The sequence below is a fragment of the Ochotona princeps genome, chromosome 27 (assembly GCF_030435755.1).
Source record: "Ochotona princeps isolate mOchPri1 chromosome 27, mOchPri1.hap1, whole genome shotgun sequence".
NCBI lineage: Eukaryota > Metazoa > Chordata > Mammalia > Lagomorpha > Ochotonidae > Ochotona > Ochotona princeps.
The window spans coordinates 21823649-21834492 of record NC_080858.1 but is presented as its reverse complement, the minus strand read 5'-3'; the positions used below and the strand labels follow the sequence as shown (position 1 = coordinate 21834492).

The window sequence follows — 10844 nt, the reverse complement described above, 5'->3', positions numbered from 1 at the left end:
TGGGCCCGGCGGCGTGGCCTAGCGGCTAAAGTCCTCACCTTGAAAGCCCCGGGATCCCATATGGGCGCCAGTTCTAATCCCGGCAGCTCCACTTCCCATCCAGCTCCCTGCTTGTGGCCTGGGAAAGCAGCTGAGGACGGCCCAATGCATTGGGACACTGCACCCGCGTGGGAGACCTGGAAGAGGTTCCAGGTTCCCGGCTTTGGATCGGCGCGCACCGGCCCGTTGCGGCTCACTTGGGGAGTGATTCATCAGATGGAAGATCTTCCTCTCTGTCTCTCCTCCTCTCTGTACATCTGACTTTGTAATCAAATAAATAAATCTTAAAAAAAAAAAAAAAGAATAGCTTCAGTTAGGGGATGTTGTTAGGCCGGTCTGTTGTATAACCCTCCCCCCATGGTGGATTCCTCCACCTTGTTGCATCACCACAGTTCAAGATCAATTGAGATTCTTTCATTGCGAGCACATACCAAGCACAGAGACCAGCTCATTGGGAGCACATACCAAGCACAGAGACCAGCTCATTGGGAGCACATACCAAGCACAGAGACCAGCTCATTGGGAGCACATACCAAGCACAGAGACCAGCTCATTGGGAGCACATACCAAGCACAGAGACCAGCTCATTGGGAGCACATACCAAGCACAGAGACCCGCTCATTGGGAGCACATACCAAGCACAGAGACCCGCTCATTGGGAGCACATACCAAGCACAGAGACCCGCTCATTGGGAGCACATACCAAGCACAGAGACCAGCTTATTGGGAGCACATACCAAGCACAGAGACCCACTCATTGGGAGCACATACCAAGCACAGAGACCAGCTCATTGGGAGCACATACCAAGCAGCTCTGGTGGATTCTTAAATATGAGCAAGGGCTATGCTGGAAGCAGAGACTTCATTGATTCATTGTTTCATTGATTTGAGGAGGCCTCTTTGTGTGTGTGTGTTTTGTTTTCATTTTGATGTCTCCCACATTGGGATGTTTCACTGTAGCTATTAATCACATAGCAGTTAACACACAGTCGTACCTGCTCATAAACAGCAACACTGGCAAAATGGGTAGCAGACTTGGCAGAAAATTCGAGAGAATGGACAATGCATGGGAAAAGCTGTATCCCCAGAGCCCTGGAGGGCACTCATTGGCTGTGGAAGCTCATAGGCACTTGAAAATGAATTTTAAAAAGTCACTTGGGCCTGGCGCGATAGCGTAGCGGTTAAAATACTCGCCTTGAATGCACCGGGATCCCATATAGTTGCTGGTTCTAATCCCAGTGACCCTACTTCCCATCCAGCTCCCTGCCTGTGGCCTGGGAAAGCAGTTGAGGACGGCCCAAAGCTTTGGGACCTGCACCGCATGGGAGACCCAGAAAAGCTCTTGGCTCCTGGCTTTGGATCGGCACAGCACTGGCCGTTGTGGTCACTTGGGTGAACCATCGGACGGAAGATCTTCCTCTCTGACTTTCCTCCTCTCTGTATATCTGCCTTTCCAATAAAAATAAATCTTTAAAAAATATATCTATTTTTATTTGAGAGGCAGATTTACAGAGAGGAGAGACGGAGACTTTCTTTGGCTGGCCCACTCCTGAAACCCTTGGAGCTGGGAGCCAGGAACTTCTTCCAGGTCTCCTATGCGGGTGCAGTGGCCCAAGGCATTGGTCTGTTCTCCCAGCTCATAAGCAAGGAGTTGGATGGAAGTGCAGCAGTGGGGACTTGAGGCCGCCACAGGGCATGCTGGCACCACAGGCAGATGCTTAATTTAGTATTCCCTGGCACTGGCCCTCCAACCTTTCTCCTAGTGGGCCATATCACTTACGACATACAGGAAGGGACACTAGTGGGAAGAAGCGGATTCTTGGAACACAGAAGCAGGTGGGACGCCAGCCACAGGAGGGGCCTTTGTAAAGTTTAGGAACAGGGCCCAGCGGTGTGGCCTAGCAGCCAAAGTCCTCACCTTGAAAGCCCCGGGATCCCATATGGGCGCCGGTTCTAATCCCGGCTGATCCACTTCCCATCCAGCTCCCTGCTTGTGGCCTGGGAAAGCAGTTGAGGACGGCCCAAAGCTTTGGGACCCTGCACCTGTGTGGGAGACCCGGAAGAGGTACCTGGTTCCCAGCTTCGGACTGACGTGCACCGGCCGTTGCGGCTCACTTGGGGAGTGAATCATCGGATGGAAGAGCTTCCTCTCTGTCTCTCCTCCTCTCTGTATATCTGACTTTGCAATAAAAATAAATAAATCTTAAAAAAAAAAAGTTTACGAACATACTGAAGCAGAGGAGCATGTGTATTTCCCACGGACTTTTTGAAGCCCCATTCATGCTGCCAGCCTCCTAGTACTCCAGGGACTTCAGGAGCTGCAGGGCTACTGGTGGGGAGGCCCCCGGAGAAGCGTCTTCCTTCGACTGTTGAGGGCAAAGAGGACCGGGCAGTGCCCCACGCCGCGTCGCCGAGTCGAACAGCAACCAGCCTCACCGCATCTTCTCAGAGCTGTGATTGGCAAAGTTGCGAGGAATGGGGCGGGCTCACATATGTCCCCGCCTTCCAAAGATGGTTCTGTGCGTCGATTGGTCCCCGGGGTTGTCAATGTTAGCTGGGAGGCGTGGTCAGCACTTAATAAAGACGCTGCTGGCGCGGCAGCTGCAGTCCGTTTCAGCGCGACTAGAGCTCCGGGTGGTCAGCGAGAGGCGGAGCTCGGAGGTTCCGTCCGGTTCAGCCGCAGCGTCCCACCGCCCGGTGTCTCGTCGCAGCTTCCGAAGAGGAGGCCGACCCTCCCTGTCTCCGTCAGAAAAATGTGAGTTGGTCTCCGAGGTCGGGGGCTCGAGGCCTCCTTGCGGACTCTCGCGCCCGGCGCCCGACTCTGCGGGACGGAAAATGGCGCATTGCAGCAGCTGCGGCGACGCGGGGGAACCTCCACCACCCCCAGACCGGGCCATTCCCGCACCAGCCGCAGCCAGCGGCCCGCAGGGGGCTCAAGGGGCCCCCCGTTCATGGCAGCCTTTCCTCGTCTGCATGGAGCCTCTTTCTGGTCTCCCGTGTAACGGGAGGCTGGGAGAGGCTGAACCGGGGCCTGGGGACAGCCACGACGGGACCTCCAAGGCCCGCTGCGGTGGTCAGGTGCACTTGCTGGGGGAGGCACTCGGTGTGCGCCCCTCACCCAAGGTGGGAGGTGTGTGCCCACCTGGGTGGTGGCAGTGAGCAACAAACTCCAGACACTTCCCTGTCAGGTCCCTGGCGCCAGGTGTGCCACCCAGAGGGACTGGAGGGGCAGGGGCACGGGATGTCACACAGCGTCTCTCCCAAGGCCATCCAGTTGGAGGTTCTTCGCCAAGTATCTGGGAGAGACAGGGAGGGCTCAGCCTTGTCCCTGCCTCCAACATGCACAGTCTAGGTTCCGACGCAGCCTCACCCCCTTCTGCCAGCATCCCCCGAGGGAGGACTGTGGCGACCCCAATGTAGCATGCTGAAGAGGCAAAGTTTCTCTCTGACGTCCCACTTCTTCACTGGAGGATCTTCCTCTTGTGGCCAACTCCCCACCAGTAGCAGCAAGTGAAATGAGCAGCCCAAATGCTGTAGAAGCAACTCACCCTTCTGCGTTTGGTGGTGTGCACGTGGCTGCTCTTCTGTGCCTTTTGGACTTGAGCCGTTTTCATCGGGTGGGTGGGTTCCACAGGATGTCCATGTAGGATGGCTGGCTGGAGGGGGAGAGGGTGAGGTGGCTGGCAGGGCATCACGAGGCCCCTGACCTTAATCTTGTCATTGGTGCCACTGTCCTGGATGGCCGCCAGTGGTGACTGCTACCTGCTCATTGGATTTTCTGCCTTCCGTTTGCAGCCAGATTGCTTAGCTAGCTCAGAAGAAGCCCAGCATCTTTTCCCTTCCCCCATTGCCCTTCTGCCTGGGCTGAGTGTCTTTTCCTTCCTTGGGCCTTGGGGGAAAACATATTCCTGAAGTGGGGATGAGTGGGGTGTCATGGTGGCGTCTCTCAGGACACTCACTGAGTGAAGGAGAGGAACCTCAGCCCACAGCCACACTGCCTCTCTGGGACTCGCCTGGCAGCTTGCTTTTGGGGGTGGTGTGCTAATGCCATTGCTCGCGAGTTTTTACGACTATGAAATAGATGAAGGCTTCAGAAAGGTCATGGAAAATGCATATTATAATAAAAATCTGCATGAATTTTTTTTTCGTTTTTACGTCAACCTCAACTTTTATTTCTACTTCTCTCAAACTTTTGGGAGGACCCCTGTGTGTTTTAGAAGGTCCCCGTTTGGTCGGAAAGATTCTTCTGGCAGTTTCCTTTCTGCAGCGACCTGGAGAGGTCTCTGCCCTGCCTGGGATCCTCTTCCGGAGGGAAGTCTGTTGCCTTGGCTTAGACTGCTGAGAATTATTTGGGAGGTAAACTTGGCCTCCACGTATGGGGACATGGAAAGGGAATTTAGCGTGAAGAGCCCATCATAGGTTGGGTTTTTTTTTTGTTAGGATTTGTTTATTTTCATTGGAAAGGCAGATTTGCAGAGAGGAGAGTCAGAAAGATCTCTGTCCACTGGCTCATTCCCCAAGTAGCCGCAACAGCCAGGGCTGAGCTAATCCAAAGCCGGGTGTTTCTTCCGGGTCCCCCACATGGATGCAGGGTCCCAAGGCTTTGGGCCTTCCTTCACTACTTTCCCAGGCCACAAGCTGGATGGGAAATGGAGCAGCTGGGACACTGATGGTCATATGAGATGCTGGCACTTGCAAGGGGAGGATTGGCCAATTGAGCCATTGTAGAGGACCCATCCTAATCTTTGGAGGCTGAGTTCTCCTGGCCCTGAGTGGTACTGAATGAAAGGACAGTCTTCAGGAGGGGAACAGAATAAACTAGAATTTCTTTTGGGAACCTCAGGAACTAGGCCAGTCTTCCAGGATCCTGCCAAATCAGGGAAAGGCAAGAATGGGATCTCCATGCGGCATGTACCTGCAGGACTATTTCTGGCCTTTCTGTTTCCTGTCTAAGCTCTTGGAATGGTTTCCAGAACTAATGGGATTACTTTGGGCTCCTAGATTCTAAGCGAATCCCTGCTCCTCCCTGCCGGCAGCAGCCGCAGCAGCAGCGGCGTGAGCCGACAGTCCTGACTTGGGCCTGCTCCGCAGCCTTTGCTTTTGGGGATTCTCCAAGTAGTCGTCCTGGCAGGCCCAGGGGGCTCATCTGTGGGTGAAGAACAAGCAGGGGCTGGTGCCCTGAGCGTGGAGTCTGCCAGCTCCCCCTTCCTCTCACAGTCGAGCCTTGCGTAGCCTTGTTCCCGTGAGCTGCTCTTGCCTGTGAAGTTATCCTGTGCTCTACTGGGTTTTCCCAGCATGCAGCAGGTGAAGGACTTCTGATGGCCAGGGACATGCCATCCCAGCTGAGGCTGGAAGCTTCGTTCTCAGGGCTGTAGTGCCAAAGGATGGGTTTGAGTTTGGGTCACAGGATGGGCCTAGAGGAGATCTCTAGGTGTTCCTAGACCCATTCCAAGTGTTGTTACAGGATGTTCGTCTCTCACTGCTTTATTGAGATTCATTTCTTTTTACTGGAAAGGCAAATTTGCAGAGAGAAGAAGAGTCAGAAAGTTCTTCCTTCCATTGGCTCACTCCCCAAATACCTGCAACAGCCAGAGCTGAGCCAGTCTGAAGCCAGGAGCTTCTTCTGGGTCTCCCAAAAGGTGTAATGTAGGGACCCAAGGCTTTTGGGCCATGCTTCACTGCTTTCCCAGGCCACAAGCAGAGAGCTGGATGGACAGTGGAGCAGCCGGGACATGAACTGGTGCTCTCATGGGATCCAGTGCATGCCAGGCGAGGACTTCAGCCACTGAGCCATCCTACCTATCTCTGGCTTCTTGGAATCATAATTGCCTTGGAGGCGTGGGGTGAGAACACCAGTAACTCCTTTCGTGTCTTGCTTATTTTGGGGTCTCTGCCCGTTGCTCTCCACAGGTCAGCTCCAGCACAGCCGCCCGCCGAAGGGACAGAAGGGGCCGCCCCAGGTGGGGGTCCCCCTGGCCCTCCTCCCAACATGACCAGTAACCGACGACTACAGCAAACACAGGCCCAAGTGGAGGAGGTGGGTGGACAGCTTTTTCTCTGGGAGGTTCCAAAGGCGAGGGTGACTCAAGCTGGTGGCTTCAGGCCCTGGGCAGTCCTGCATTCCTTGTAAGTGTCCGGGGCCATCTGTCCTGGTGACATTGTCCCCCCCCCCCTACTTGTTTCTGGTGGGGAGCTTAGCAGTTTCGTGTGTGCGACCCCCCCACAGGTGGTGGACATCATGCGTGTGAATGTGGACAAGGTTCTGGAGAGGGACCAGAAACTGTCGGAGCTGGATGACCGAGCCGACGCCTTGCAGGCAGGCGCATCCCAGTTTGAGAGCAGTGCCGCCAAGCTCAAGAGGAAGTATTGGTGGAAAAACTGCAAGGTGAATTTTCTCATCTTCAGTCCCTTCTTTTTCTGGGCCTCCTCTTGTTTTCAAAGGCAAGAAAATTGTCAGCCTTCCACCTTTCTGCCTTTCAATGGCACGGCTCCACCGCCCTGCGCTGTTCTGGGGATGAAATGCCGGGGAGCTGCCCACTTGGGCTGCAGTACCCCAGCACAGCCACCAGAGGAGGCGAGAGTGCTCAGACCCGCTGATGGGAGAAAGCAAACTCCCCGGCTTGGAGATGGCTCAAAGAAGTCTCCAGCACAAATGTTTATTACAGCTGGCCTGTGCTACAGGTTTACACACACACACACACACACACACACACACATTTTAAATACATGCAGCTTTGGGGAATGAATTGAAAGTTTCACAATGGCAACCTGAAGCAATAAACTAGAGATCTGAAGTCTGTGTCTCCATTGGAATTCCTTTCAAAGATCCCAGGCAGTCAGAGCTGTGAGAAGAAGCCAGCTGCAGATCCCATAAAGTTTGTGAAAAGTTGCAATCAGCTAGGAGTAGGCTGTCATGTCCTACAGCATGGCAGAGTGACAGTAGTTCACAACAGCATATTATACGAAGAAATGGTAATTGTTTAAAGGGAAATAAATGCTAATTACCCTGTTTTATTCATTATACATTGTGTACATTATCAAATTATCACAGTGGTCTTAGTACGTACAATTAAAAACATTTGTGGAGGTTTTATTTACTTGAAAGGTAGTTACACAGAGAAAAAGGGAGAGTTTCCATTCACTAGTTCACTCCTCAGGTGGCTTACAGTGGTCATGGGTGAGCTGTGTTAAAGCTAAGAGCTTCATCTGGGTCTCCCACATGGGTGGCGGGGCCCAGACACTTGGCTCACCTTTCACTGTTTTTCCTATGCCATTAGCACAGAGCTGCATTGGAAGTGAAGAAACGGACAGGAGCTGGTGCTAATGTTGGTGGTACCCACTCCTCCCATTTTTGTTTGTTTAACCGCAGATGTGACGCTGGGATTGTGAGCCCAGGGGAAGCAGAGGGTTCGGGCCGCTGCACCTCCTGTGTGTTGGGGGGTAACTCCTTCCGTCCCACGGATGGGGAAGAGGTTTGGCCCTAGTCCTGGTCCTCTCTGTTCCCCTCGAGGCCAAGGCTCACTGGTTTCTCCCTCTCCTCTGTTTCTTCAGATGATGATCATGCTGGGAGCTATCTGTGCCATCATCGTGGTAGTTATTGTAAGTAAGTATCGCTGAGGTTGCTCATGGGGGTGAAGAGGTGGGAAGGTCCTGGCGCCGTCCCCCAGCCCTGCCTGCCTGCCTGCCTGCCTGGGGAGTGGGGCTGCTCAGACCGAGGTATGGAGACGGCTGCTGGGGGTATCATCACCTGGTTCGGGAGGGCACAGGGGTCGAGACTTGGGTCTCCATGGATGGACACGCCTTCTCCTTATAGAGTTCTGTGGGGAGAAGGTTCCCTCCTGCCCGGGGAAGTGGGGCTCTGTTATTTGTCACTGGCTGGGGTCAGAGGGTGACTTTGGGCGTGGGGCACCTTGCACCTGAAAGACTGGTAACTTGACGTAATTTGTCTGGTACCGTGACGTAATTTACCCTCTTGTTTTCTCCTGTCTCTCTCTCTCTTCCTTCCGGGATTTCCTGATTCCTGTGTGCAGTCTACTTTTTTACTTGAGAATGTGCCACCCTCCCCTGTTCTCCATCGCCTTCCAAACTCATGCCCTCCTCCTCCTCCTCTGTTTGTCCGCTCTCTCAAACAGCATCCTCATTGGTCCTCCCCATCCCAGCCCAGGCTTCTCCATCACCCACTTCTCCTTTTCGTTTGCGTCCATTTGCTCCGTTTCCCTCCACACTAGAAATGCTGCTGGGGGGCGCAGTGTCTAAGGGACCACCTGAGAAGTGACAGCTGGTGCCTCCTCCCTCACCCTTATCTTTTTACTTAAGTTCCCCCAAAGCCAAAAGCAAATTGGAGGCCATGGGAAGGGGAGGGGAGTGGCTGTGGTGCAGTGTCTCCAAGTGGTTGCCAACAGTCAGGTGAGGAGAAGGTTGTTGGTGCCTGTGGTGTCTCCTGCAGCGTGATTGGTGCTGCCGTGGTCAGCTGGAGCTTTTCTTCAATACCAGGCCTGACGCGGGCCCTGGGGATTGGTCCAAGTCCCATTCCACCTCAAGTAATATAGACTGTTGTTTGCAGTTCTTCCTAAACTGCGAGTTCAAGGTTTTCGAAATCTCTGGGGATTTCGTACAGCCTTTCGTGGTTGTTCTGTATTGGTCTGGAGAACACTCAGTGATTTTGACAAACCTAGGACTCCATAGATGCAGTTCTACCACTGCGAGCCAGGAGGAGCTGGCTCCTGTTTCATGATCGGCAGCATTTGGCGTTGTGCGTGAGGGCATCTTAGTGGAAGTGTGAGGCCTTTGATTGGCTTCCATTCATGGCCAAGGGAAAGGCTGTTGGTTATACAGAAGTGGTGAGGAGGGGGCCTCAGTGGAGAATGCTCAGCCTGTGGCCTTATTGTGTGAAGGAAGGTCCCATTCAGGCCTTGCTCCTGATGAAGAAAGCTGAGTCCATTAGAAAGGACCTGATCCCTGGACCCCCACGGGAGCCCTTTGTCCAGGCTTCTTTCATCTCCTTGCCCAGCCCTGGCTGACCTTGAGGCCATGGAGAAGTCCAGCAGGTATGCTGTGTATATGACTGGCCTGTCGTGGGGCCCTGTGGTCTGGAGCCACCTCTTGTTCCGTCTCCCCTCCTGAACCCCATCTCTTCCGCTTCAGAGTGCCACCCTCTCTCCCTTCCTCACCCTTGCGTGGTTTGTGTGCACAGACAGTGGAGCCCAAGAGTGGGATCCCCTCCATCACCCTGAGGGTCATGGCTAAGCTTCAGGCAAGGATGTCCTATCATGTCACATGGGGTTGGTGGGGAGAAGGGCCAGCTGGGGACACGAAGAGGCGTCCCCAAAGCCCTTGAGTTCCTCTGTCCCCCAGTCAGCAGGCAGAAAGAGGCTGAGGCCGTGCTGGGCCCATGTTCCATGCAGCAGCATTTCATTGTGCCAAACCATCTTCCCTTTCCTTTTCGCCCTCAATCTCCCACATTCTTTTCGTCCTGCCCCCAGGGCGGGACCGAAGAGCTGGAAGCAAGCAGTCAGTGTACCCTCCCAGCGGTGCCCCTGGAAGGCCTCCACTCTCCTCCGGGCTCCTCCTGGCCCTAGTGCAGGGGTCACCGCTGGAGAAGAACCACACCACTGTCCTCGCTGAGGCCCAAGCCTGGAGCAAATCTGCCCTCTTGGCCCCCCAGCCCTATCCCCCCCATGGGAAGTATTTTCTGGGTTTCCATCCCCCTGAGGCTCACCAGATACAGTTGGGTATATGTTCTGGGGGGTGACTGTTAGCCCTCCTGCTTTTCTTTCTCACCCTACCCCACCCTGGACCCTCTTCTGTGTCGTTGCTGTCTCCTTCCCACCGTCCATGTGCATGAGCAAATATGCAGCTGAACCCTGGACTTGGCAGTCAAATGAAGCTGAGCTTCCCACATCCCCTTCCTCGGTTTGCCATGAGATGATGTGGGGTGTCCACTGTGTGTCTGTCATCACCTCTGTCTGTTTTCCTACCCCAATCTCATACTTGTAGAGAGTAATAACAGCTGTACTTCTGCCAAAGGCATGTGGCATATTTACCGATTTCATGTATTCTGAAAACAAAGGCCAAAAAAAAAAAAAAAATACAGGTTCCTACCATTAAACCAACTAAATTGTGGTCTGGGGAGTGTCATTTCTTTCTAGTACCCAGATGTAACTCAAGACCAGAAGGGCTGGGGTTCGTTGTGCCCGACAGTCTTGGTGGGTTTGTACCTGAAGCAGCCCCGCTCTTGCAGGTGCTTGGGCGGGGGTGGAGTTGAGGGGAGGAAGTACTGACAGGAAGCTGAGTGGGCCCACACTGGCAAACAACTGTATGGGTTCCTGGGCCTCTGCCCTTCTCCTTTCTGGGTCCTGGGGCTCCCTGTCATGCAGGGGATGTGCCCAGAAGAAGCTGGTGAACACCACCTTCTCCCGTGATTGGTGCTCCTGCATGGCTGCCTTATTGAGTTCCACTGAGGTGGAACCCCTGAGGTTGCCTATGAGGGCTGCTGCGTTCCACCTTGAGCACTTGGCCAGCTGGGGTAGCCAGGACTGGGGACAGGGCTCCGTGGTGACCCTGTGTAGGAAGACAAAGTGGCAGAGCGTTGCCTCCCAGGACACATTGGCTTTTATTTGCACAGAGTCTGAGAGTGGTGGTCCGCCCCTCGTCCCTCTCTCCTCACTTGGGCCTTTCTTGATTCCTTCCTGTGTCTTTTCCTGCCATCCTCCCAACCCCATGCACCCTCCAAGCTGGTGCTTTGGTGTTAGCCTGCACCAGATGTGCAGCCTTCCTGTTGCGCCCTCACCTCTTCCCATTCTCTC

General features: G+C 54.2%; 1 protein-coding gene across 1 annotated transcript; it reads left to right on the top strand.

The window, feature by feature from the left end:
* The first annotated feature begins 2526 nt into the window (after positions 1-2526).
* On the top strand, positions 2527-10195 carry VAMP1 (vesicle associated membrane protein 1). Its single transcript, XM_004596362.3, has 5 exons — positions 2527-2794; positions 5950-6076; positions 6266-6424; positions 7591-7642; positions 9522-10195. The coding sequence occupies exons 1-5, from the start codon at positions 2532-2534 to the stop codon at positions 9788-9790; spliced, it is 870 nt and encodes a 289-aa protein (XP_004596419.2). The 5' UTR covers positions 2527-2531; the 3' UTR covers positions 9791-10195.
* The last annotated feature ends 649 nt before the right edge of the window (positions 10196-10844 follow it).

Coding starts and splice junctions, on each gene's coding strand:
- VAMP1 (XM_004596362.3), top strand. CDS start 2,532: ATGTCCCCGCCTTCCAAAGATGGTTCTGTGCGTCGATTGGTCCCCGGG. Junction 2,795..5,949: donor CCTGTCTCCGTCAGAAAAAT/GTGAGTTGGTCT, acceptor TGCTCTCCACAG/GTCAGCTCCAGCACAGCCGC. Junction 7,643..9,521: donor CATCGTGGTAGTTATTGTAA/GTAAGTATCGCT, acceptor TCCTGCCCCCAG/GGCGGGACCGAAGAGCTGGA.